This window comes from Pan paniscus, chromosome 12, assembly GCF_029289425.2.
Source record: "Pan paniscus chromosome 12, NHGRI_mPanPan1-v2.0_pri, whole genome shotgun sequence".
NCBI classification, from domain to species: domain Eukaryota; kingdom Metazoa; phylum Chordata; class Mammalia; order Primates; family Hominidae; genus Pan; species Pan paniscus.
This window is the reverse complement of record NC_073261.2, coordinates 41,604,295-41,630,793: the sequence shown is the minus strand read 5'-3', so window position 1 is coordinate 41,630,793 and position 26,499 is coordinate 41,604,295. Positions and strand designations below refer to the sequence as shown.

General features: G+C 37.3%; 1 protein-coding gene across 1 annotated transcript in view; it reads left to right on the top strand.

The window, feature by feature from the left end:
* The window catches only part of DNAH6 (dynein axonemal heavy chain 6), a 303,480-nt gene that overhangs the window by 230,643 nt on the left and 46,338 nt on the right, over positions 1-26,499 (top strand). Inside the window, exon 64 of the mRNA XM_057301281.1 lies at positions 16,099-16,289. Coding sequence (XP_057157264.1) covers positions 16,099-16,289 — 191 coding nt within the window. The remainder of the gene's footprint in view (positions 1-16,098; positions 16,290-26,499) is intronic.

Below are 26,499 nucleotides of genomic sequence, written 5' to 3'. Positions count from 1 at the left end.
TCTCTGTGTGTTAGTCTGCTTTGTATTGCTATAAAGGAATGCCTGAGGCTGGGTAATTTATAAAGAAAGGAGGTTTATTTGGCTCACAGTTCTGCGGCTGTACAAGCATGACACCAGCATTTCCTTGGCTTCTGGTGAGGCTTCAGGAAGCTTTTACATATGGTGAAAGGCAAAGGGGGAGCAGGCACATCACATGGTGAGAGAGGAAGCAAGAAAGAGGGGAGGGAGACACCAGACTGTTTTCAACGTCTATCTCTTATGTGAGCTACTAGAGCAAGAATTCACTCATTTCTATGGAGAGGGCACCAAGCAACTTATGAGGGATCCACCTCCATGACTCGAACACCTCCCACTAGGCCCTACCTTCAATATTGGGGATCACATTTCAACATGAGATTTGGAGGGAACAAACATCCAAACTACATTATTCCACTCCTGGCCCCCAAAATCTCATGTCCTTCTCATATTACAAAATAGAATCATGCCTTCCCAACAGTCCTCAAAAGTCTTAACTCATCCCGGTGCTAACTCAAAGTTTCAAAGTCCAAAGTCTCATCTAAGACCCAAGGCAAGCTCCTTCCACCTATGAACCCATGAGATCAAAAACAAGTTATTTACTTCCAAGACACAATGATGGTTTGGGCATTGGGTAAACATTCCTATTCCAAAAGGGAGAAATCAGCCAAAAGGAAAGGGCAACAGGCTCCATGCAAGTCTGAAACCCAGTAGGGAAGACACTAAATCTTAAAGCTCCAGAATAATCCTTGACACCATGTCCTGCATCCTGAGCACACCGGTGCAAAGTGTGGGCTCCCAAGGCCTTAGTAAGCCCTGTCCCCACGGCCTTTTGGGGAGCTGTCCATGTTGACTGCCCTACTGGGTTGTAGTTGAATGCTTATGGCTTTCCCAGACTGAGGGTGCGCACTGCCAATATCTCTACCATTCTCACAGCTCCACTAGGCAGCACCCCGGTGGGGACTCTGTGTGGGGGCTCTAACCCCACATTTTCCCTTGGCACTACTCTAGTAGGGTCTCTCTATGGGATCCCACCCCTACAGCAGGCTTCTTCCTGGACACCCAGGCTTTCCAATACATCCAATACATTTTTCCAATACAAAATCTAGGTGGATGCTGCCAAGCCTCCTTCACTCTTGCATTCTGCCCAACTGCAGACTTAACATCACATGGAAGCCACCAAGGCTTATGGATTGTGCCCTCCAGAGTAGCAGCCCAAGCTGTACCTGGAGCCCTCTGAGCCAAGGGTAGAGTTGGAGATATTGGGATTTGGGGAGCAGCTTCCATAGGTGGCTCAGGGCAGCGACGCCTAAGGCTTATCTACTGAAACTATTCTTGCCTCCCAGGGCTCTGGACCTGCAATGGAAGGGACTACCTGGAAGATTTCTGAAAGGCCTTTGAAGTCTTTTTTCCCCTTGCCTTGAATGGTAGCACCTGGCTCCCATTTAGTCATGCTAATCTCTCTAGCAAATGGTTGTTCTGCAGGCCTCTTAGAATCCTTTCCTGAAAATGCTCTTTCCTTCCCTACCACATAAGCAGGCTACAAATTTTCCAAATTTTTACCTTCAGTTTCCCTTTTAATTATAAGTCGCAACTTTAAGTCATTTCTTTCCTTCCATATCTGATTGCAGGCTGTTAGAAGGAGCTATGGCACTTATTGACCACTTTGTGGTGAAAAAATTAGATTATGAAAAATCTGAAATTTCTTCCACCAGATAACCTAGGTCATCACTCTTAAATTCAACCTTCCACAAACCCCTAGTGCATGGGCACAATACAGCCAAGTCCTTTGCTAAGGCATAACAAGGGTGACCTTTGTTCCAGTTCCCAGTAAGTTCCTTATTTCCATCTGAGACTTCATCAGCCTGGCTTTCACTGTTCATATTTCTGTCAGCATTTGGTCACAACTTAGACAGTCTCTAAGAAGTCCCAAACTTTCCCTCATCTTCCTGTCTTCTGAGCCCTCCAAACTCTTCCAGTCTCTTCTCATTACTCAGTTCAAAGCTGCTTCCACATTTTCTGGTATCTTTGTAGCAATGCCCCATTCCTCAGTACCAATTTTCTGTATTTGTCCATTTTGCATTGCGATTTAGAAATACCTGAGGCTGGATAATTTATAAAGAAAAGAAGTCCATTGGGCTCACAGTTCTGCAAGCTGTACAAGTATGGCAGCAACATCTTCTTGGCTTCTGGTGAGGCCTCAGGAATCTTTTACATATGGTGAAAGGCAAAGGGGGAGCAAACATGTCACATGGTGTGAGAGAGAGCAAGAAAGAGGGGAGAGAGGCACCAGACGCTTTTAAACAACTAGCTCTTATATGAACTAATAGAGTGAGAACTCACTCATTTCTGTGGGGAGAGCACCAAGCCATTCATGAGGGATCCACCTCCATGACCCAAACACCGCCCACTAGGCCCCACCTCCAGTATTGGGAATCATATTTCAACATGAGATTTGGAGGGGACAAACGTTCAAACTCTGTCATTCTGTAGGAAGACAGAAAATAAGTTATGTGGTTGACCTTAAATACAGATTATTATAATAAAAGAATAGAGAATGCAAGACCATTGAGAATGTTGGTAAGAGTAGTTGTAGGAAAAAGAAGAGATATAGAAAGGGCTTATAGACTGGGAGAAAAGGAACAACAAGTAGGTGGAAATTTCTTTGAGAAATGATGTAGTTAGACTAGGGATGTGGCACAGCTGGAAAGATGGGAGAGGTTATAATCAAAATTGAGCTTAATATTTCTAATGGGGAGCAGTTCCAAGTGATGACAATGTTCTGAGGTTGACCATGGGTATGGGTGACCGTGAAAGAGATAGGATGTGCACTGAAGTTAGAAGCCAAGGAACTGCAAGGTTAGGCTGTTGGATGTCCACATGAACCCTGAACCTGGGTTGTGTCACCTCAGATGGTGCCTGGGATGCAGTAGATAAATCAGTAACACTTTGTTCAATGGAACAGACATGGAATAGAAAGGAAGGCTGGCTGTGATCCAGGTGGAAAGTCTCCAGTGAATATGGACAATAGCTACCAGGTTGGATGGTGAAAACATGAGAGGATGACTAGATGCCATGAGTCAAAAAAAGGAATTTTCCAAATAAAGACATTGAAGCTTGAAAATTATAGACTATGAAAATTTTTGCAAGACATACAATCTGATTTCTTTAACAACACATTTTGTTTGTTTGCTTTTCAAAGGTAAATAGGAGACGATGAAGTTTATAGATTAGAAGAGACTTAGGAGACAAAATAATCTCTATGTATAGGCTTTATTTAGATCCTAACTTAACATACTAAACATACATAATTACATACTGTTAAATATACACAATAACATACCATTATTTAAACATATGCTCACATACATTTATAATTTATTCAGGGAAATGTGAACACTACATATTTGATAATATTAAGGAATTATTGTTAATTTTTTAGATGTAATTGTGGTACTGTGATTATGGTTTTTTTGTTTGTTTGTTTGTTTGGTTGGTTGGTTGGTTGGTTGGTTGGTTTGGTTCTTATTTTTTTTGGAGATGGAGTCTCTCTCTGTTGCCTGGGCAGGAGTGCAGTGGCATGATCTCCACTCACTGCAACCTCTGCTCAAAGGATCCTTCCACTTCAGCCTCCCAAGTAGCTGGGACCACAGATATGTACCGCCACACCCAGCTAATTTTTGTATTCTTTTTGTAGAAATGGGGTTTTGCCATGTTACCCAGGCTGATCTTGAACTCCTGAGCTCAGGTGTTCCTCCCATCTTGGCCTCCCAAAGTGCTGGGATTACAAGTGTGAGCCACCATGCCTGGCCTATGTGGTTATACTTTTTTAAAGAGACTTTGTCTTGTAGAAACATATTGAATTACTAAAGGATAAGATCATATGATGCCTTAGATTTACTTTAAAATAATCCTAGAGGCTGAGGGAGTGGGTGGGTGTGTTAATGAAATAAGATTGGCCTTGTACTAAAAAATGTTGAAGGTGGGTGAAGCATCAAGTTCACTATTCTCTCATTTTATATTTACTTGAAATTTTCCATAGTAAAAAAATATTTTGACTCTTAGTCACATCCTTGAACACCTAAACTCTCTTGCAACATGTATAGGATAGCTGTCCACATGTGACCAAAGCTACAAACAGTAGACACTGTCATACCAAATTCACAGAGGTTTCATTGAAAATTCTTATCAATGCCTTCAACCAAAAACCTTACCCAGGTTATGATACAAAACAATTGGCAGCATATATTCACAAATCAATACTAATCAGAGCCCAGATTAGGTTTCAGAAATTAAGAGCTAGACACCCATTCCAGAGAACACAGGAACCTGGATCAGCCAAGACCAAGGACAGTATCACCTGAAGAAAAGATTCAAGTATGACAGTGTTGTCCCACCTACACCTCCTACCAATTAGAGCCCTCATCAAAGCATTTAGGAACAATCCTTACCCTGCTATTGATGCCAAAGAACAACTTGCTAAAGAAATTGGGGCTCAAGAGTGAAGAATCCAAATCCCATTTCAAAACTGAAGATCTAGATTCCCTGACTAGAGAAAAAGAGTATGTAAAGAAGCCTTAGAACTAAGACAAGACTAGAAACAAGACCTCTGTGATGAGAGAGTTCAGGATAACCAAACTGTTGTTTCCAGGTCTGTTCACAAGCGGAGCTTATTGGGCGTCCAGTGCCTCTATATGGTGGAATCAACTGCTCTATTGGGAGAAGGAGGATAGTCCAACAAAGTGGCTTCTGTGGGAAACTCTAGTTTTACACAAAAACCAAGCCTTCTTCATAAACAGTGTGTTTAGACCTAAAGATAAAATTTCATTTCAAAAACTCTTAGTAAGCCCCATGGTATAGGCTCATTAGAACTGCAACAGGAAATAGAATGCTTGTCATCCCAATAATTCTTTCTTTGGCATCAATAGTATCAACTTCTCAGGAAAAGGTTATTAGGAATTTGAACTAGAAAGAGAAAAAAAACTACCATAATTCAGAGATGAATAAAGCTTGCTTGATAGAGAATAATTCATCACCACAGAACAAAGCTAAGACAAGTTCTCTACACCAGTGTTCTCAAATTTTGGTGTACATCAGAATCATTTGGGGGTCTTGTTAAAACAGACTCCTGGGGCCCATCCCCCAGTTTCTGATTCAGTAGGTCTGGGCTAAAGACCAAGAACCTGCATTTCTAACAAGTTACCACATGATGCTAATGCTGCGGATTTTGCAAACATACTTTGAGAACCACTGTTTTAAGGTAATTAAATATACATAAGGAGAAACTGTTTTCAAAGCTGTCAGAGAGATGAGGTCATACATCGTTCCCTGAAGCATCTTGGTTTCCAAGGCTAAATCCACTGGGAACTCAAATATTGGCAGGACTGGTGTTTCAATCCAGGTTTCCTCCACCTCACAAAGAAGGCAGTTTCTGTGACAGCTGGTTTTCTCTGTTGAAAACCATAGAGAAACCAGAATTATGATGAATCTCACTTAGAGCAACAATTGCAAGCTTTTCCCAATTTGGTAAACCCCAGATGTATGAATGCAGTGTTAAGTCCTTATTGTTAATTCTGCCATGTGCTGACTATTTATTTAAGCAGAATATCCCATGGAAGAAAATTCCCCAAAAGAGTCTCGTTGATGCTTGGCACAACTACTTGCTAAGTAAGAAAGATCTCTATGTCATACAGATTAAGCAAGAGTTACTTGAAAATGTTAAAAATGCCACGTTAGCTGTCACAGACATACTCTTTGATCATGTGTAGTAACAACAATTTTAACAACTTTATTGAGGGATAATTTACTTATTATACAATTCACCCATTTAAGATATTCACTTCAATGGCATTTAAGATCTTCACAGACTTGTGCAACCATCACAATTTAGAACATTTTAATAACCCCCCGAAAAAACGCCATACCCATAGCCATCATCCCCCAGTGCCATCATCACCAACACTAGTCTACTTCTGTCTCTACAGATTTGCCTATTCTGTTTTTTTTGTGTCCTGTCCTTTCATTTAACATAATATTTTAAAGATTCATCTCTGTTGTATCAAGTGTCTGTACTTCATTCCCTTTTATTGCAAATAATATACTATTGCGTGGATATGCCACGTTTTATATATTCATTCTCAGTTGATGAACATTTATGTTGTTTCCACTTTCTGACTATTATGAATAATGCTGCCATAAACATTTGTGTACAGGTTTTTGTGTGGACATGGGTTTTAATTTCTCTTATGTATTTACTTAGTGAAATTGCTGCATTATATGGTATGTTTAACTTTTTGATGAACTGCCAGACTGTTTTCCTAAAAGGCAGTATCATTTTACATTCCCAGCATCAGTGTATGAGGGTTCCAATTTCTCCACACCCTCACAACATTTGTTATTATCTTTTTTATTATAGCCATCCTAGTGGATGTGAGATGGTACCTTATGGCTTTGATTTGCATTTCCCTAATGATAATGAGCATCTTTTCTTGTGCTTTTTGGCTATTCGTGGAACTGTCTATTCAGATTCTTTACCATTTTAAACTGGATTATTTGTCTTTTTATCATGCAGTTGTAAAAGGTTTTTTTTAATATCCTAGCTACAAGTTTCTTATCAGATATATGATTTGCAAGAATGTTCTCTCATTCTATGGGCTGTCTTTTCGCTTTCTTGGTAGTGTCCTTTTGAAGCACAAAAGCTTTTAATTTTGATGATGCCCAGTTTATCTATTTTTTTTTCTTTTGTTGCTTGTGCTTTTGATGTCACAACTAAGAAACCATTGCCTAATCCAAGGTCATAAATATTTACACCTATGTTTTCTTCTGAGAATTTAGCCAGCACTTTGGGAGGCCAAGGCAGGCAGATCACCTGAGGTCGGGAGTTCGAGACCAGCCTGACCAACATGGAGAAACCCCGTCTCTACTAAAAATACAAAATTAGCCAGGTGTGGTGGTGCATACCTGTAATCCCAGCTACTCAGGAGGCTGAGGCAGGAGATTGGCTTGAACCCAGGAGACAGAGGTTGTGGTGAGCCAAGATCGCACCATTGCATTCCAGCCTGGGCAACAGGAGTGAAACTCTGTTAAAAAAAAAAAAAAAAGTACAGTTTTGGCTCTTACATTTAGGTCTTTGATACATTTTGAGTTAATTTTTTTTTTTTTTTTGAGACATAGTCTCACTCTGTCGCCAGGCCAGAGTTCAGTGGCACGGTCTCAGCTCACTGCAACCTCCACCTCCCAGGTTCAAGTGATTCTCCTGCCTCAGCCTCCCAAGTAGCTGGGACTACAAGTGTGCACCACCACGCCCAGCTAATTTTTGTATTTTTAGTAGAGATGGGGTTTTGCCATGTTGGCCAGAATGGTCTCCATCTCTTGACCTCGGGATCCACCTGCCTTGGCCTCCCAAAGTGCTGGGATTACAGGCATGAGCCACCACGCCTGGCCTTGAGTTAATTTTTGTATATGATGTCAAGTGTGAAGTAACAGTCCAACATTCTTTTTTTTTCTTTTCTTTTCTTTTTGACGGAGTTTTGCTCTTGTCGCCCAGGCTGGAGTGCAATGGCACGATCTCGGCTCACTGCAACCTCCACCTCCTGGGTTCAAGCAATTCTCCTGCCTCAGCTTCCCAAGTAGCTGGGATTACAAGTGCCCACCACCACACCTGGCTAATCTTTTTGTATTTTTAGTAGAGACAGATTTCATCATGTTGGCCAGGCTGGTCTCGAACTCCTGACCTCAGATGATCCACCAGCCTTGGCCTCCCAAAGTGCTGGGATTACAGGCATGAGCCACCACGCCCGGCCCTTACTTCATTCTTTTGCATGTTGCTACCAGTTGTCACAGCATCGTTTGTTGAAAGACTACTCCTTACCCATTGAATGATTCTGGCAGCCTTGCTGAAAATCAGTTGACTACAATTGTGAGAGTTTTTTTCTGAATTTTCCATTTTATTCCATTAGCCTATATGTCTATCCTTATTCCAATGTCACACCATCTTGATTACTGGAGCTTTGAAGTAAGTTTTACAATCCAGTAGCATGACTCCTCCAACTTTGTTTTCCTTTTTCAAGATCGTTTTGGCTATTCCAGGTCCCTTGAACTTTCACATGAGTTTTAGAACGAGCTTGTCAGTTCCTGAAAAGAAGCCAGCTAAGATTTTGATAAGAATGGCATTGAACCTGAAGATCAATTTGGGGAATATTTACCTCTTAACAACATTAAGTCATCTGATCTATGAACATGTGGTGTTTTTCCACTTATTTGGATCTTCTTTAACTTTATCCAACAATATTTCATAGTTCTCAGAGAAGAAGTTTTATACTTCTTTTGTTAAACTTATTTTTAAGCAATCTATTCTTTCTGATACTATTGTAAATTGAATTGCTTTCTTAATTTTTGCTATGATTTAAATGTGTTCCCCAAAGTTCCTTTATTAGAAACTTATCCCCAATACAGCAGTGTTAAGCAGTGATTAGATCATGAGGACTCTGAGCTCATGAATGGGTTAATGTCATTGTCATATGAGTGATTTAGTTATCACAAGAGTGGGCTTCTTATAAAAGCAAGTTTGGGCCTCTCTTGCTGTCTTGCTCTCTTGCCCTCTCTTGCCTTTCTGCCCTCCACCATGGAATGAGGCAGTATAGAGGCCCTTGTCAGATACCGTATCATGCTCTTGGACTTCAGCCTCCAGAACCATAAGCCAAATAATTTATTTTCTTTATAAATTACCCAGTCTCAATCAAGTATTCTATTATAGCAGCACAAAACAGACTAAAACCATTTTCTCCCTTCTCATTACTACTATATAGAAATACAGTTGATTTTTGTATCCTGCAACCTTGCCAAACTTGTTTATTGGTTTTAATAGTTTTTGAGTGAGATCCCTAGTGTTTTGTATATACAAAATCATGTCACCTTCAAATAAGGATAAATTTACTTCTTCTTTTCCAATCTAGATGCTTTTATTTTTCTTACTTAATTGCCCTAGATAGAACCTACAACACAATGTTGAATAGATGTTATAAGAGCAGATCCTTGCCTTGTTCCTGATCTTAGAAGAAAAGCATTCAGCCTTTCATCATTAAGTATGATGTTAGCTGTCAACTTTTCATGGATATCTTCTATGGTTTGGCTGTGTCCCCACCCAAATCTCATCTTGAATTCTCATGTGTTGTGGGAGGGACCCAGTGGGAGGTAATTGAATCACGGGAGCAAATCTTTCCCATGCTGTTCTCGTGACAGTGAATAAGTCTCACAAGATCTGATTGTTTTAAAAAAGAGGAGTTCCCCTGCACAAGCATTCTCTCTTTGCCTGCTGCCACCCATGTAAGGCGTGACTTGCCATGCCATGATTGTGAGGCTTCCCCAGCCACGTGGAATTGTAAGTCCAATTAAACCTCTTTCTTTTGTAAATTGCCCAGTCTCGGGTATGTCTTTATCAGCAGCGTGAAAATGGACTCATACACTATCCCTTATCAGGTTGAGGAAGTTCTCTTCTATATTCCTAGTATGTGGAGTGTTTCTCTCAAGAATGTTTAGGCCACTATTTGGATCAAGTGAAGGAAGACATAGAAAAATTAAATAAATCGTGGAAGACTAATATTGAACTTGAGAAAGAAAGTTTACTTTGATGGATTTTTGCTGATAATACTGCTACAAGAGTATGCAATAATTATTACCAATTTAAAGTTTGAGTTACTGTAATTCTCATAACCTGTTTAGTGACCTATCCATTAGCCTTCTACAAGGAAAAATACACTTCCTTATTCCACTTAACATTCTCTTATTTTTTCTGTAGGTCTCAGGAACTTGAGTATGATGCTAAGAAGTATAAGGACAAGGGTTCTATCATAATGCACAATTTCAGTAGGTCACCCAGGATCCTGATAGGTCACCTAATACACTATAGCTTTAATAAGATTTGTCACTAGTGAAGGATGAGCAGGGAATCCTTATTCCCAAATATTTAAACTTATCTTCTCATCCAAAGAAAACAGAACCATGCCCTTTCTCTGGGCAGGGAATTCCCAGTCACAGAGAAGTTTTCAGTGGTGAATTTGTGCACTCATCCATCAATACCTTCAAAAAAGTATTCCTCTGAAGCCAGGAATTGCCTTTGGAAATGCCAGATGGCTTCTGATGGAAAGGATAAACTGAAAAATGCTCTGAGGGCTTCAGTCAGAGACTGTGTGAAGGATCAAACAGCAAAGCTAAAAAGAGGGTTTTAAGCAAAACATAATAGAGTCACATATATCATAATGGGAAATTTAATTTTATAAAAAAGAGAGAGGAGCTCCTAGCAAAGAATTTGGTGATAAAGAGGGAAGAGATTGACCATTCTCTAATGATCTCGCCATCCAGACATGGGATTTTGCAGAGGGTGATCTTTAAGAAATGCCTGTATATCTAGGCCTTATAGATTATAAGAAATCCAAGCCATTTCCACAGAAAATTCTTGCCATTACTGCCATCAAGATCTCCATGAGAATAAGACAGAAAAATATCCAAAAGAGGCACAGGGAGAAGTTGATCAGTTCCAGCCATGTGATATGAAGAAGCCCTTGAGGACCAAGCAGGTCAGTGTCACCATCTAGGAACCTACAGCAGCACAGTACAGTGGAGCACAGAGAGAAAGACCTCAGCATAACTACAGAGTTAAGTCCACTGCACGTGCACTGCAGGATGGCAAGACTTTCTTGGGTAGAGTGGGATCTGATACGGACTTTGAAAGTCAGGAAATGTATATACAGACTGCACAAAAGCTAAAGCTGAAGAACTGATCAAAAATGTCAAGCCAGGAAGTCTTCCATACTCCTGCCATCTCAGCATGTTGTCAGTCATAAGGAAACACTCTCTATTCAGGCCATTATGCCAGTGATGGTTTCAACATCAGGAGGCAGGCCTGGTTCATTTATACTGACTAGAATAACTAAAATCAAAGAAGTGACTAACTAAGATAGGAGTTACTATGTTATCTTTTGTATGAACAAAATCTTTAATACACTATTGTAAACAGCAGAGAACTCTAAACCACCTAATACAAAAGTGGGGAGAACCATTTAGCAATGATTGTGAGATACAACCCTTGGGCTGGCATGCATACATAACTCATTTCTATGGTACAGCCCCTTCTTCCACCTGAGAATCATTCACCTTCCACCTTCCTGAGAGACAACTAGCACCGGGACAAATCAAAGGACAGGAAACCACATGCTAATTCTGCAGGAATCCTCTTCATGGCTTTAACTGATGCATCTCCTTTCTGTATTTTATGTACTTAACCATGTTCTTGGGTATATGTATTGGGTGACTAGTGCCCACATGAGGGTATGTTTTATGCACATTTATTTTCCGCATATTTAAAATGTTTCATAAAGAAAATTAGTTCACATACATGAGAAATTGCACATGTTACATATGCTTGTAACAGACCAATAGCTTGTGATAAAGCCACTGAGAACCAAGATCACTATGTAATATTAATGACAGTTTGTCCTGTTTGCGAGAAAAATATTTCTCCAACTTTTTAAGTTCAAAAGCATTTCATGAGTGTGTTACCATTTTGGTATTTAAATAGCAACCCCAAGAAATAAGTTATTTGTGTTTTGTATATTGTAATTCATTGTAAACTCTTGGAACACTTTTCAGCAAAGTAAAAAGCAAATGGTTTATATAATCAAGGCCTTTTGAAATAAAAACTATAAAAGAAGTCGTTCCAAAAATAGAGAAGGAGGGAATTCTCTCTAATACATTCTATGAGGCCAGTATTATCCTGATACCAAAACCAGATAAGGACACAACAAAAAAAGAAAAATATAGACCAATATCCCTGATAAATATAGACTCAAAAATCCCCAACAAAATGCTAGCAAACTAATTCAATGGTACATCAAAAAGATAATATAATATAAAGATAATATCAAAAAGATAATATCAAGTGGGTTTTATCCAGGGATGCAAGGATGATTTAACGTATGCAAATCAATAAATGTGATACATCACATAAACAGATTTAAGGACAAAAATCATATGTTCATCTCAATAGACTCAGAAAAGCATTGATAAAATTCAGCACCCCTTCATGATAAAAACCCTCAACAAATTTGGCATAGAAGGAACATATCTCAAAATAACAAAGCCCATGTAAGATAACCTCACAGCCAACATTACATTGAATGAGGAAAAGTTGAAAACATTTCCTCAAAAATCTGGAAGAAAACAAGGATGCCCACTTTTACCACCTGTCTTCAACATAGTGCTAGAGTCCTAGCCAGAGCAATCAAGCAAGAGAAAGAAGTAAAAGGCATACAGCTTGAAAAAGATGAAGTCAAATTATTCCTGTTTATTGATGATACGGTATAGTATGATATATCCAAAAAATAAAATTTAAAACTTCACCAAAAACACTTAAATTTGATAAATGAATTTAGAAAGTTGCAGAATACAAAATCAACATACGAAAATCAGTAGAATTTCTAGATATTGATAATGATCTAGCTGAGAATGAAATTAAGAAGGCAAACCCATTTATAATAGCTACCAAAAAAAAAAAAAATACCTGGCCGGGCACAGTGACTCACACCTGTAATCCTCACACTTTGGGAGGCCAAGATGGGTGGATTGCCTGAGCTCAGGAGTTCGAGACCAGCCTGGGCAACATGGCAAAACCCTGTCTCTACTAAAAATACAAAAAATTAGCCAGGTGTGGTGGTGCTTGCCTGTAATCCCAGCTACTTGGGAGGCTGAAGCTGGAGAACTGCTTGAACCCAGGAGGCAGAGGTTGCAATGACCCAAGATTATGCCACTGCACTCCAGCCTGGGTGACAGAGCAAGACTCTATCTCAAAAAACAAACAAACAAAAAAACCCAATACCTAGGAATATATTTAACCAAGGAAGTGAAAGATCTCTACAAAAAAAACTACAAAACACTGAAGAAAGAAATTGTGAATGACAGAAATAAATGGAAAAACATCCCATGCCCATGGATAAGAAGAATTACTATCAATAAAATGACCATACTGTCCAGAGCAATCCACAGAATCAATGTAAACCCTAAAAAATACCAACATCACTTTTCACAGAATTAGAAAAAGCAATCCTAAAATTATGTGGAACCAAAAAAGACCCCAAATAGCCAATGCAATCCTAAGAAAAAAGAAAAAAGCTGGAAGCATCACATTATCTGACATCAATTATATTATAAGGCTATAGTAGCCTTGTAATAAATGAAGTGCTGACATCAAATTATATTACAAGGCTATAGTAATCAAAACAGCATGGCACTGTTATAAAAATAAATACATAGATCAATGGAACAGAATAGAAAACCCAGAAATAAAGCCACATATTTGCAGCCAACCAGTCTTTGGCAAAGTCAACAAGAACATACAATAGGAAAAAGACACCTCTTTCAGTAAATGGTGGTGGGAAAATTGGATTGCCATTTGCAGAAGAATGAAACTGGATCCCTATCTCTCACTATATACAAAAACCAACTAAAGATGAACTAAAGACTTAAAAATAAGACCTGAAACTATAAAAATACTAGAAGAAAACCAAGGTAAACTCTTCTTGACATTGGTCTAGGCAAAGAATTAATGACTAAGACCTCAAAAGCACAGGCAACAAAAAATAGGCAAATGGGACTTAATTAATCTAAGAAGCTTCTGCTTGGCAAAAGAAATAATCAGCAGAATAAATGAATAATCTGCAGAATGGGAGAAAATACTTGCAAACTATGCATCTGACAGGGGACTAATATCCACAGTACACAAGGAACTCAAGGAACTCAACAACAATAACAAAGAAAAGAGATAATCCAATTAAAAAACAGGCAAAGGGACATAAATAGACATTTTTCAAAAGCCATACAAATGGCTAACAGGTATATGAAAAATACTCAACATCATTAATCATCAGAGAAATGCAAACTAAAACCACAATGAGATATTATCATACCCCAGTTAGAATAGCTATTACTAAAAAGTAAAAAAATAACAAATATCAGTGAAGATGCAGAGAAAAGGGAATACACATTTCCACTCTTTGTGGGAATGTAAATTAGTGCAACCTCCATGGAAAACAGTATTTAAAAAATTTTTTTTGAGGCATGATCTCACTCTGTCACCCAGCCTGGATTGCAGTGGCACAATCACAGCTCACTGCAATCGCAAATTTCTGGGCTCAAACAATTCACCTGCCTCGACCTCCTGAAGTGCTGGGATTACAGGCATGAGCCACCATGCCTGGCAGAGATTTTGCAAAGAAGTAAAAAGAACTATCATTTGATCCAGCAGTCTCACTACTAGGTATCTACCCAAAGGAAAGGAATCAATATATCAAAAAGATAATTGCACTCATATGTTTATCACAACACTGTTCACAGTAGCAAAGACATGGAATCGACCTACATGTCCATCAATGGATGACTGGATAAAGAAAATGTCATATATATACACAGTTGAATACTATATTCGACCATAAAAATATATAAAATCATGTCTCTTGCAGCAGCGTAGATGGCATTGGAGACCACTGTCTTAATTGAAACAAGTAAGACACAGAAAGGCAAATATCACATGTTCTCACTCATAAGGGAGAGCTATATATTATGTACACATGAATGTAGAGAAAGGGATGGTAGACGATGGAGACTCAGAGGGGTGAGAAGGTGGGAAGGGGATGAATGATGAAAAAAATTACTTAATGAGCACAGTGTACATTATTCAGGTGATGGAAACCCTAAAAGCTGTGACTCAACCACTAATGCAGTCTACACATGTAACAAAATTACTTTTACCCCATAAGTTTATACAGAAAAGAGTGTCAACCCGAAAAAAAATATATAAAGAAATTGATGCTGGAAAGGTTAAGTGAATTATACTTAGCCACACAGTGACACAACTAGAAGTAGAACTAAGCTCCAAACGTGATGGCCCTATTGCATAGCTGTTCCTTCTAGACCTTTACACCTTTATAGTTAGTACCATAATACATCCTCACTTAAAGGAACAGGCATGTGAACACCATCTTTTCCCAAGTTGGCCACAGAAGGGTGTGATCCAAGGCCATGGCCCTAGACCAGGTTGGGACACCTCCCTGCCCAACAGCATTACATACACACACACACACACACACACACACACACACAGAATAAGGCTTGTTTGGACAGAACGGTGTTGATAGCTAGTGGAGGGCTAAGGGGAGGGCTGCTGTTAACAGTTATGCAGGATGTCCACTGAATAACCCATGGGGGAGCCATTCACATTGTAGATATTATAGGCTGTGTATTTATCATGACAGCTTTCTGGCACATTAAAAGTCCCTTGAAGAGGAGACACCTTTTTCTATCTCACACAAAGGTTCCATATGGGTTGGGGAGGGACAAGGCCGGCAAGAACAGGAATGGGGTAGGTAGGGTAGGGTAGGATCAGTGAAAGAACCAAATTGATGTAGGAAATGGCCAGGCCTGGGCGTAATCATCAAGGCTGAGGTTGGTTCCAGAGAAGGGTCAGAAGAGGCTGGTGAGTGAATGAGATGAAGAAAGGGAGACAATAAATGGAGCCAATTTTCTGAAAAGTTGGCTTGTGAGTGCTTGCAAAGAAATGAAATAGTGGCTGGAAAAGTAGCTGCCATCAAGGGAAGATATTTGTTTTGGTTTTATTTTTAAGGATGGAATATAGTAATGCTTAATTGTATGATGATAGGAATATCAAGGAAACAGAGATCAATAATGCAGAAAGAGACAATGGAGGGGCTGAAAGTAAAGTCCACAAGAATGTGAAACAGGACAGAAGAAGCAAGGAAGGGGAGACAGCAGCTTCATAAATAGAGTGAATGTTGAGGGACTTCCCTCTTACCTAATATTTCATCCTACTTGTGAGTCATGAGAACCATAGCTGTCCACAGATATTTGGTGAACAAATCCACCAAATAATATCTATAAAAAGATGTATACCCAATCAGGACAGAATAAGTACAAAAACACAGGACACCAACCTCTGAGGAGCTGAAGGAGAAAATTAGGATAAAATTATGAAGGATCCTCGTTCAACATACTTTTTTTTTTCTTTTCAACTTTCAGGTGGTTTTTGCTCTTACAGACTTTGTGATAGAAAATCTTGGAAAACAGTTTATAGAGACACCACCTGTGGACCTGCCTACCCTGTATCAAGACATGTCATGCAACACTCCCCTGGTATTCATCCTAAGCACAGGCTCAGATCCCATGGGTGCATTTCAGAGGTTTGCCCGGGAAAGTGGATATTCAGAACGGTAAGGTCATGTTGTGCAGTTTTAATAATGCAAATGCATATGAACATCTCTTTGTTAAAATTTGCCTTTGTTCTTCCCCTTGTAGAGCATAAATTCTTACATTCAGGTATCTCTTACTACATAAATTTAAGATATGTTAATAGTTAGCTATTGTTAAAACAGGGTCAAAAGTCATAAAATTAGCTCTAAATTTTATTTAAGCAAAGGAGAAATTGCTTAAAATATTAAAGTTTAATAATCTAGTGGAATAATTATTGAAATTTGTTTGGTATTTAAGACAGGATTTTAACATAACCAAAAATGTACTGCAGTTTACTCTCTATAATCAAATGTACAAAAAAAGAGCTCTTCATGTTCTATTATTAATCTCTTCTTTTTCATGAGTCTTCATTCTTCTGGGTAATAGGGACAAGGGGGATGTTTAAACTTGCCCATTTACATTATTTTCTTCTGACTTAAATGTCTCCTCTACAGTAAGCTGATTTGGTTTTTTTTTAATGAAAGTTCAGTCTTCCTGACTCCTTTTTCTATCCCTAATCCTCTCCAAGATGTCATCCAGGTAGGTAAAAAAGTACGCAAGACCACACAATGGCAGAGGAGAATAGGGGTCTCAGATCCACGAGGTAGCCTCCAGCTCTGATGGGTTCCTTCATGGAGTGGCTGGTCTGGCCTGGTCCCTGGACATGGAATTAAGGATGGATTCCATTTCTTCATTTGGAGTTCATGTTCTGTATTAGTCAGCAGTCTCCAGAGAAATAGAACTGATAGGATGTGTGTGTGTGTGTGTGTGTTTGTGTGTGTGTGTGTGTGTGTGTGTGTATGAAGTTGCAAGATTTACAGGCAACAACTGGAAACTCAGCACAGCTGATGTGTAGTTCCAGTCTGAGTCCAAAAGCCTGAGAGCCAGGAGAGCTGATGGTATAAGTACCAGTCCAAAACTCAGCAGGCTTGAGACACAAGAAGAGCCAATGTTTCAGTCTGAGTCTAAAGGCCAGAAAAAAACCGATGTTCCTGTTTAATAGTCAGGCAGGAGAAGTTCTCTCTTATTCAGCCTTTTTATTCTATTCAGGTCTTCAATTGATTAGCTAAGTCCCGCTCACTTAGCTTAGGAAGGGCAATTTGCTTTACTCCATCTATTAATTGAAATGCTAATCTCACCCAGAAACACCCTTACAGATATATCCAGAATAATGTTTGACCAAATATGTAAATATCTCATGCCTCAGACAAGTTGACACACAAAATTAATCATCAAATGATCCTAAACATTTGCCTTTGGTTCTGAAATCTCAACAAAGTATTACTACAGACTTATTAAGAGTTTCTGTGAATCAGTAAGAAATAGAAAACAACCCAAAAGGAATAAAGTCAAAAAATACAAACAGAATTATCAGAAAAGGAAAACTAAATGCCCAATGAGCATATGAAAATATGTCCAACCTTACTAGTAATTTGGAAACAACAAATTAAAACCATGAAAAGATGCCATTTCACACCTATCCAACTGGCAAAATGGTAGCAAAGATATGGAGCTATGGAAACAATTCATATTGCAAGGGGAGTAAAAAATAAGCAAAAATTATTTGGCAGTATATATTAAAGTCGGAGGGCATCTTCAATAGCTCAACAATTCACTACTGAATTTGCATCATAGAGAAAAAATCAATCATATTTGTATAAGAAGCCACATTCAAGTCCTTTTTTTATAATTTCAACTTTTAGACTTCTGTGATATTTCATTTTCTGTTCCTGCATTAATTCATTTAAGATAATGGCCTCCCACTGCATCCATGTTGCTGCAAAGAACATATTATTCTTTTTTATGACTAAATAGCATTCCATGGTGTATATATACATTTCCTTTATCCAATCCACTGTTGATGAGTACCTACCTAAGTTGATTCCATATCGTTGCTACTGTGAATAGTGTCAAGAACATTTACAGAAACATTGTTTGTAATAACAAAAGTTGGAAATAACCTAAATTTCCAACTAGAAAATGAGTATATAAATTGATATATTCATAAAATGTAATATAATACACTATGGCCATGAAAATGAATAAACTAGAATAATAATGTCTATCAATATGACTATGTCACACAAACTAATATTGAGCAAAAAAATTACATTTCAGAAGAACTTAAATATTCAAGAAGTAGAATAAAATATGTAAAATTATTAAACAAGCAAATAATTGCATGTATTATTTAGGAATTCATATTTTTTTAAAAAGTGTAAAGAAAGGTAGAGAAATTATATGAAATCCAGAATAGAAGTGGCCTTGGGAGTGGAGGTTAGGTAATGAGAGAGAAGTAAACAAGGAAAGGCAGACTGAAGGCTCAGATCATGTAGATAATGTTTTATTTCTTAAGCTGGGTTGTGGATACATGAATATGCGTTGTATTACCTTCATCGCTTTTGTGACTCTTAACTATTTCATAATAATTTTTAAAGTAAAGGTAGAATTCAAGATGACAATTAGAAAATTAGGAAGGTTATTAATCAGTAGCTAATGCGTGCTAATTTCTTGATATATTCAGGAGGAAAAAAGAAGTATAGAATCACTATATTCCCTTAGGAAAATTCGTGGTTTCATGTAAGTGTTAAAATTTTAGGGGAAAAGACTAAAAGGATAAATGATCTGTAGTTTCCAAACAAGCAGAGGAGAAAAAGGATATACAGTCTAATATTTCCATCCAAAAGCAGATAGGAATAAAGAAATCAAAAATGAAGTATAGTAAACCAAAAAGTCAAACTAGAGAGTAGAAAGTAATGCAAATACCTAAATAGGTATAAATATCTCACCTAAGAACAAATAAAAGTGATCAAGTTAGATTTCAAAAACAATTTTTATTTATATGCTATTTAGAAACCAAATGTACAATACAAAAACAATACAGAAGGTAGAAAATAAAGAAATTCAAAAGATATATGCCATGCAAATATTAATGAAAAGAGAGCTAGTAATAGTTCCAATGTATATCACAAAACAGAGTTTGAAGCAAAAGATTTTATTAAGGATTAAAAGGAAAACTACATGGTATACAAAACAATCCACAAAGAAGAGACACTAATTGTGAAACTGTACACAACTAACAACAAATGTTGAATTTATAAAGCAAAAAATGGAGAAATTTATACAAGAAAAAATTGATAAATCAACATTAATATGGAAAATTTTAACACATCCGATAGAAACTGTCATGAAGCAAACAAAAGTTGCAAAATTGGTAAAAATATAAAATATTCAGACAGTGAAATTAAGAACTTTGATTTCTATACTTAACAAATATAACAAATGCAAGATTTTCAAGTATCCATGGAACATTTACAAAAATTAGCCATGCATTTAGAAAGACACATATTTCTAAAAGAAGACAGATATTTTCTCTGACCACAATAAAATCTTGGGAATCTATCTTAAAACATTATTTTTTAAACATTTTGGGAAACAAAAAAATGCACTTCTGCACATCCATGTGTTAAAGGGAAAACAAAATGGGAATTTCCGTAAGTGGAAGTAGATGACAAAAACAATATTACATATAAAAACCTGTAGGATGTAGTAATGTGGCACTTAGAGGTAAATTGATGCATATTTGTGGACTTCTCATTCCAGTAATAACAAACTAAGGACTCAGATCAATATTTCCACTAAGAACACCTAGAAAACATAGACAAAATATTTAAGGAAATATATGTTTGAAGGTCTGGAGAATTAATAAAATAGTGAAGAATATTTAGGAGGAAAGGAAAACCTAGAGCAATGAGCCCAGCACTCATGGCCATTTTTTTCCTAGAGGCACCAGAGGAGGAGGCTAAGGGGCTGTGAAGTGAGCCAGACTTTTTGATTGCTTCAAAGGACAAAGGAGACAAAATAAGAACCCAAAGCCCACTAAGTAGGAGAGGAGGCTGGTAAACCCCCTTACTTTAGGTTTGCACTCCAAGGAGATTTATCAAAACAAATAATGCCAGGTAAGAAATAAATGGTTTGTGGAAGAGGTTAAGATGATCCCTGACTACTAGTATCTCTGGATGCCTGCCAGAAAACATAAATCTTATCTGGGGGAACAGAAAAATTTAGCTGCACAAGGAAATGTATACAAGAGAACCCTGGACTACATGTTTAAAAACCAAGAAAAACAGTGTATATTAGAAACAGAGCACAGAGTATCCTGATAATGGATATATGACATTAATTTTAAGATAACTTTAAAATGTTCAAGGAAATAAAAAATTGAGAAAATTGGCAGACAATTTAAATTACTTCAAATAAAATTCTAGAATGTAAAAATATAACTGAGCCAGGCACAGTGGCTTATGCCTGTAATCTCAGCACTTTGGGAGTCTACGTAGGAAGATCACTTGAGCCCAGGAGTTTGAGACCAGACTGGACAACATAGTGAGACCCCCATCATTACAAAAAAGTTAGCCAGGTGGAGTGCTGTACACCTGTAGTCCCAGCTACTCAGAAGGCTGAAGTAAGAGGATCACCTGAGCCCAGGAGGTTGAGACTGCAGTGAGCCATGTTCATGCTACTGCTCTCCAGCCTGAGTAACAAAGTGAGATCCTGTGTCAAAAAAAATGTATATATATAGATACACATATTTATAAGCGTATATATATATAACTGAAAGTAAGAATTCAATATATCAATTTGATGAATTGAAAGTATGAAGAGACAAAACAATAGAAAAGATGGAAGAGAAGATAAGAGGCAGAGATACAGTGACAAGATCTATTAAAGTGTAATTTGAGTCCCAGAAGGAGAGAAGAGTGCAGAATATTTTAATAAACAATGGCTGAGAATTTTCCAAAACAAAAGACATCAATCCACAGATTATATAAACTCTACTAAACCCCAAGCATAATAAATGCAAAGAAAATTCTCTACCTAGACCCATTACAGTGAATTGTGGGGGGGAAAAAAAGAACATATTAAAAACAGATTAACTTCAAAGATGCAACAAATATGCCATTGACTGATTTCTCTGCAGAAATAATGAAATCTGGAAGACATATATTCTAAGTGTGGAAAGCAAATTACTGTCAAAATGTCTCTTAAAAAATAAAGTCAACATTAAGCCTCTTTTAGACAAAGAAGAAATTGAAAATGGAAACCCAAAAATAAATTAAGCAGAATAATGGAGGAACTATATCAAAACTTGTGAGATGCTCCTAAATCCAGAATTAGAGGGAAATGTATAGGCTTAAATATATATGTTATATAAAAAACTATCTAAACTTAGTAATTAAATTCTACTAGAATTTAAAAAATAAAAATAAGAGCAAGAATTAATGACTTAGGAAACACACAATAGACAGGATCCAAAAGACCAAAAGTTGACTTTTTAAACTTAATAAAACTAAAAAATTCCTGCTGAAACTGATTAAATAGAGAGAGAGAGTCTAAAAATATTTATCAAAATGAATAAGGGAATATCATTGCAGATCAGCAGACATTAAAATGAGTGTATTATTAAAAAAAACTTTTGCCAATGAATTTGAAAATTTTAGTGAAATTTAAAGCTCCTCAAAAAACATAACTTTTAAAATTGATAAGCATAAATAGCATTTCTGAATAGTCCAATAATTTTAAAAGAAATTTATTATTAAAAACCCTCCCATAATAAAAGCATAAAAAATAAAATACTTCAAGACAAATATAATAAAAGATATGCAAGATCTCACCACAGAAAAGTATATAATATTACTGAATGAAATCAAAAATACCTAAATAAAGGATGGATATGCCATATTTATTAAGTGGAAGACTCAATATTGTAAAGATATCAGCTCTCCTCAAGTTGATCTATATATTCAATGCCACCAAATCAAAATACCATTTGGTGTTTTGGGTGGAAATTGACAAGATACTTCTTACTTCTAAAACTTATATATAAATGCAAGGACCAAGAATAACCAAGCCAGGTGTTATATCAGCAAACAATGGCAGAGTAGAAATTCCAAAAATCTATCTCTACACATGTAAGGAAAATCAATGTGCTATGGTGAGTTGAGTCAGATATCTGGGCCAGTGTGACTCAGTGAGTTTGGAGCACAGGTGCAAAACTCTACTTGTTATATAACCTGTTCGTGTAAACTCATGCTTGGCTCCTAGCCACTATTGTCTGTAAAAGGTACAATTGCCCTGCTGATGCTGTACATATGGTTCACACCCAGAAAGAGAGAGTGGAGCTGCTGACCCTGTAAGGGAGAGCCATGGGGACGGCAGGAGCTGCGGATCCAGCCGCTGAGAAGGGCTGCAGCCAGAGCGGGCAACCAAGATAAAGACAGAGCAGCCAGAGAATAAAAGCCATATTTTACGTGCCTATGGCCCCCTGAGTGTTCTTTCAGCTATCTGCCATCCGTCCAGCCACTCCCCTCAGACCTCAGCATGGGCTGGAACCTGACACTTGGCGTGACAACACAAAAATAACAGTCTGGCAAACACTGTCCTAATCAACTTTATCAAAACTCTGGAAAATAACCAAAGGTTTCAGCAACCAAGTGAATGCTTAATAAAGAAAAAGCAGCTGAATCTAGACAGGAGAGCTTTGTGGCATTTTAACTTACCCCAACCCTCATTCTCTAGTTTAGCAATGGTGTGAGTTCCTGGTGCCATAGTGAACAGAAAATATCTTGTTCTTGGGGGATTGTGGTTGTTTGTTTTGGCCTGTCTGGTGGCTCTTTGAAGGACTAGCTCACAGGTCTTAATTTTATTTAATCTAACTAGGAATGCTCCAGGAGAGAGGTACTACCCTGGAAGATTTTGTATGAGCCACTGCCTCCTGGCCCAAGGGATAACAGTTGAGGCAACTAGCAGACAAAGCAGAAAGCCTGGGAGGAAAGGTGAGAGTAAGATGCTTTGGGAAACAAAAGCTTTGAAAATCTCCTACATATTTTTGGGAATCCAGAAGGACACACTCATGCTCAAGGTTGAGTGTGTACTCACAAAACACATGAGAAGAACTAAGCTCTAACCTCTGGCTAACCTTCAGGCTTGGCCCAACCAGGAAGTGAAGGCTAATGCAGATTTGTAAACTGCCCAGCTGAGTGTTGAAGTCATACCCCAAGGCACACACAGAGCCCATCTGCAAAACCTGGGAAATTTTTGTTGTTGTTTCAGACATTTAATGAAATCTCTGTTGAATTACTAGCTGAACACTAAACTGATTGAATAGAGACATACAACAAAAAATACTGACCTTACAAAATTAGTTTATAAAAGTCTTTAAACAAACCAAAGACAGCAACAAGAAACACTGGGAAGTGGGGACAGTCTAATTTCCAGAGTTGTGACATTATAATATTCTAAATGTCTGCTTTTCAACAACAAAAAATACAAAGCATCCAAAGACATAAGAAATTATGACCCATTCAAAAACAATAAAAACTGACCCTAATGAATGCCAGACATTGGGCTTACTAGACAAAAACTTTAAATCAAATATTTTAAATGTGCTCATACAGTTAAAGGAAACATGAACAAATAACTAAAGGAAAACATGAGAATGATGACTCACCAAAATAGAGAATGTCAATGAGATAGAATTTATTAAAAGGAAACAAGTAGAACTTTTGGAGATAAAAAGTACAATAATTAAAATGAAAAATATACAAAAGGGATACAACAATAGATGTTAAGAAACAGAAGAAAATATCATGAACATGCAGATAGGTCTATTGAGATTACTCAATTTGATGAGCAAAAATAAAAAAATACAAACAGAACCTGCCAGGTATAGTGGCTCACACCTGTAACCCCAGCACTGTAGGAGGCCAAGGTGGTAGAATCATGTGAAGCTAGGAGTTACAGACCAGCCTAGGCAACAAGGTAAGACCCTGCCTCTACAAAAAATAATAATAATAATAATAATAATTAGCCTGGCATGGTGGCATGTGCCTGTAGTCCCAGCTACTTCGAAGGCTGAGGCAGGAAGATTGCTTGAGCCCAGGACTTTGAGGTTCCAGTGATCTAAGATCATGCCACTGCACTGTAACCTATGTGGCAGAGCAAGATCCTCTGTCAAAAAAAAAAAAAAAAAAAATGGGGGCCCAGCATGGTGGCTTACACCTGTAATCCCAGTACTTTGGGAGGCCAAGGTAGGTGGATCACCAGAGGTCAGGAGTTTGAGACCAGCTTGCCCAACATGGAGAAATCCTGTCTCTACTAAAAGTGCAAAATTTGCCGGGTGTAGTGGTGTATGCCTGTAATCCCAGATACTCAGGAGACTGAGGCAGGAGAACCGCTTGAACCTGGGAGGCAGAGTTTGCAGTGAGCTGAGATTGCACCATTGCACTCTAGCCTGGGCAACAAGAGCGAAACTCAGTCTCAAAAAAAAAAAACAAAAAGAAGTTAACAGAACCTAAGATACCTGAGAGATACCATCGACCATACCAACATACACTAATGGAAATCTGAGAAGAGGAGAGAGAAGGGGAAAGAAAGAATATTTGAAGAAATAATGGTCCATACTTCCCAAATTGATGAAAGGTATGAATCTACACATCCAAAGACCTTAATGAATTCTAAGTAGGATAAACTCAAAGACAGCTATACCAAGACACACTATAATCAAACTATCAAAAGACAAGACAAAGAAATAATCCTGAAAGCAGCAAAAGAGAAGTGAATTTTAACAGATAAGAGATTCTCAGTAAAATTAATGGCTGATTCTCATCAGAATCCATGATGTCAGAGGCAATGGAATGGCATATTCAAAGTGCTGTGGGGGAAAGAGGGGGGGACTGTTAACCAAGAATTCTATATCTGGCAAAATGATCCTTCAAAAATGAAGAAAAATTTAAGATATTCCCAGATAAACAAAAACTGAGAAGGTCTGTCACTAGTAGAACTGCCCTACAAGAAATACTAAAAGGAGTTGTTCAGACTGAAATGAAAGGACACTAGACAGTAAACTGAATTCACACAAAGAAATAAATAACCCAAGTAAGCGTAACTACATAGGTAAATATATGTCACTAAGAATATACTTTTGGCTTATAATTTCTCTTTTCATTTTGTATATAATTAAAAAGGCAAAAGCATAAAACAATAATTATAAATATATGTTGGTCATGCAATGTATAAAAATATAGTTTGTGACACAATAACAACACAAGAGAGGGCAGAGCTATGTAGTACCAAATTTTTTATACAACTGAAACTAAGCTGGTATTATTTCAAATTTAAATTTTTATGAATTCAGATGTTAATTGTAGTCCATGACATGATCACTATGAAAACAACTAAAAATATATACAATATAGTAAAAGAAATCAGCAGAGAATCAAAATCAATATCTAACTAACAAAAAGAGGGCAGTGATTGAGGAATTGAGAAACAAAAAGGATATGACATGTAAAAAAATCAGAGAAGTAAATTCTTCCTTATTAGTAATTATATTAAATGCAAATGGATTAAAGTCTCCAATTTAAAGACAGAGATTGGCAGAATGGATTTCAAACACACACACACACACACACACACACACACAATTCAGTTACATGCTGCCTACAAGAAATTCACGTTAGATCCAACCAGTGACTAAAAGAGCTGAAGTGGCTATAATAATATCAAGAAAAAAAATAGACTTCAAGACGAAAGTTGTTACAAAAGACAGGGATATAATTTAATGATAAGACAATCATCAAAAAGACATAACAATTGTAAATACATATGCACCTAACAACCAAGTCCCAAAATATATAAATTAAAAACTGACGGAATTGAAGGCAGAGATAGTTCAATGAAAACAGTTGGAAATTTCAATGTCCCATCTTTAATAAGGGATAGAACAATTATGAAAAATAAATAAGGTAATAGAAGACTTCAACAACATTAAAACTAATATTAATAGATTTGGCAGATGTATATAGAATACTGTACCCAACAATATCAGAATAAACATTCTTCTCAAGTACACATAGTACATTCTCCTGGATAGTTTATACATCAGGCCACAAAACAAGCCTCAATAAACTTAAAAAGATTGAGCCATAAAAAGCATCCTTTCAAACACTAAAGGAATAAAATTAGAAATAAATAACAGAAGGAAATATGGACAATTCACAAATATATGGAAATAAAATGATACACTTTTAAGAAATCACAAGGGAAATTAGAAAATACTTTATTCATTTTTTTAAAACTTCAACTTTTACCTTAGATTCAGGTTTCTTAACATGTGCATATTGCATGTTG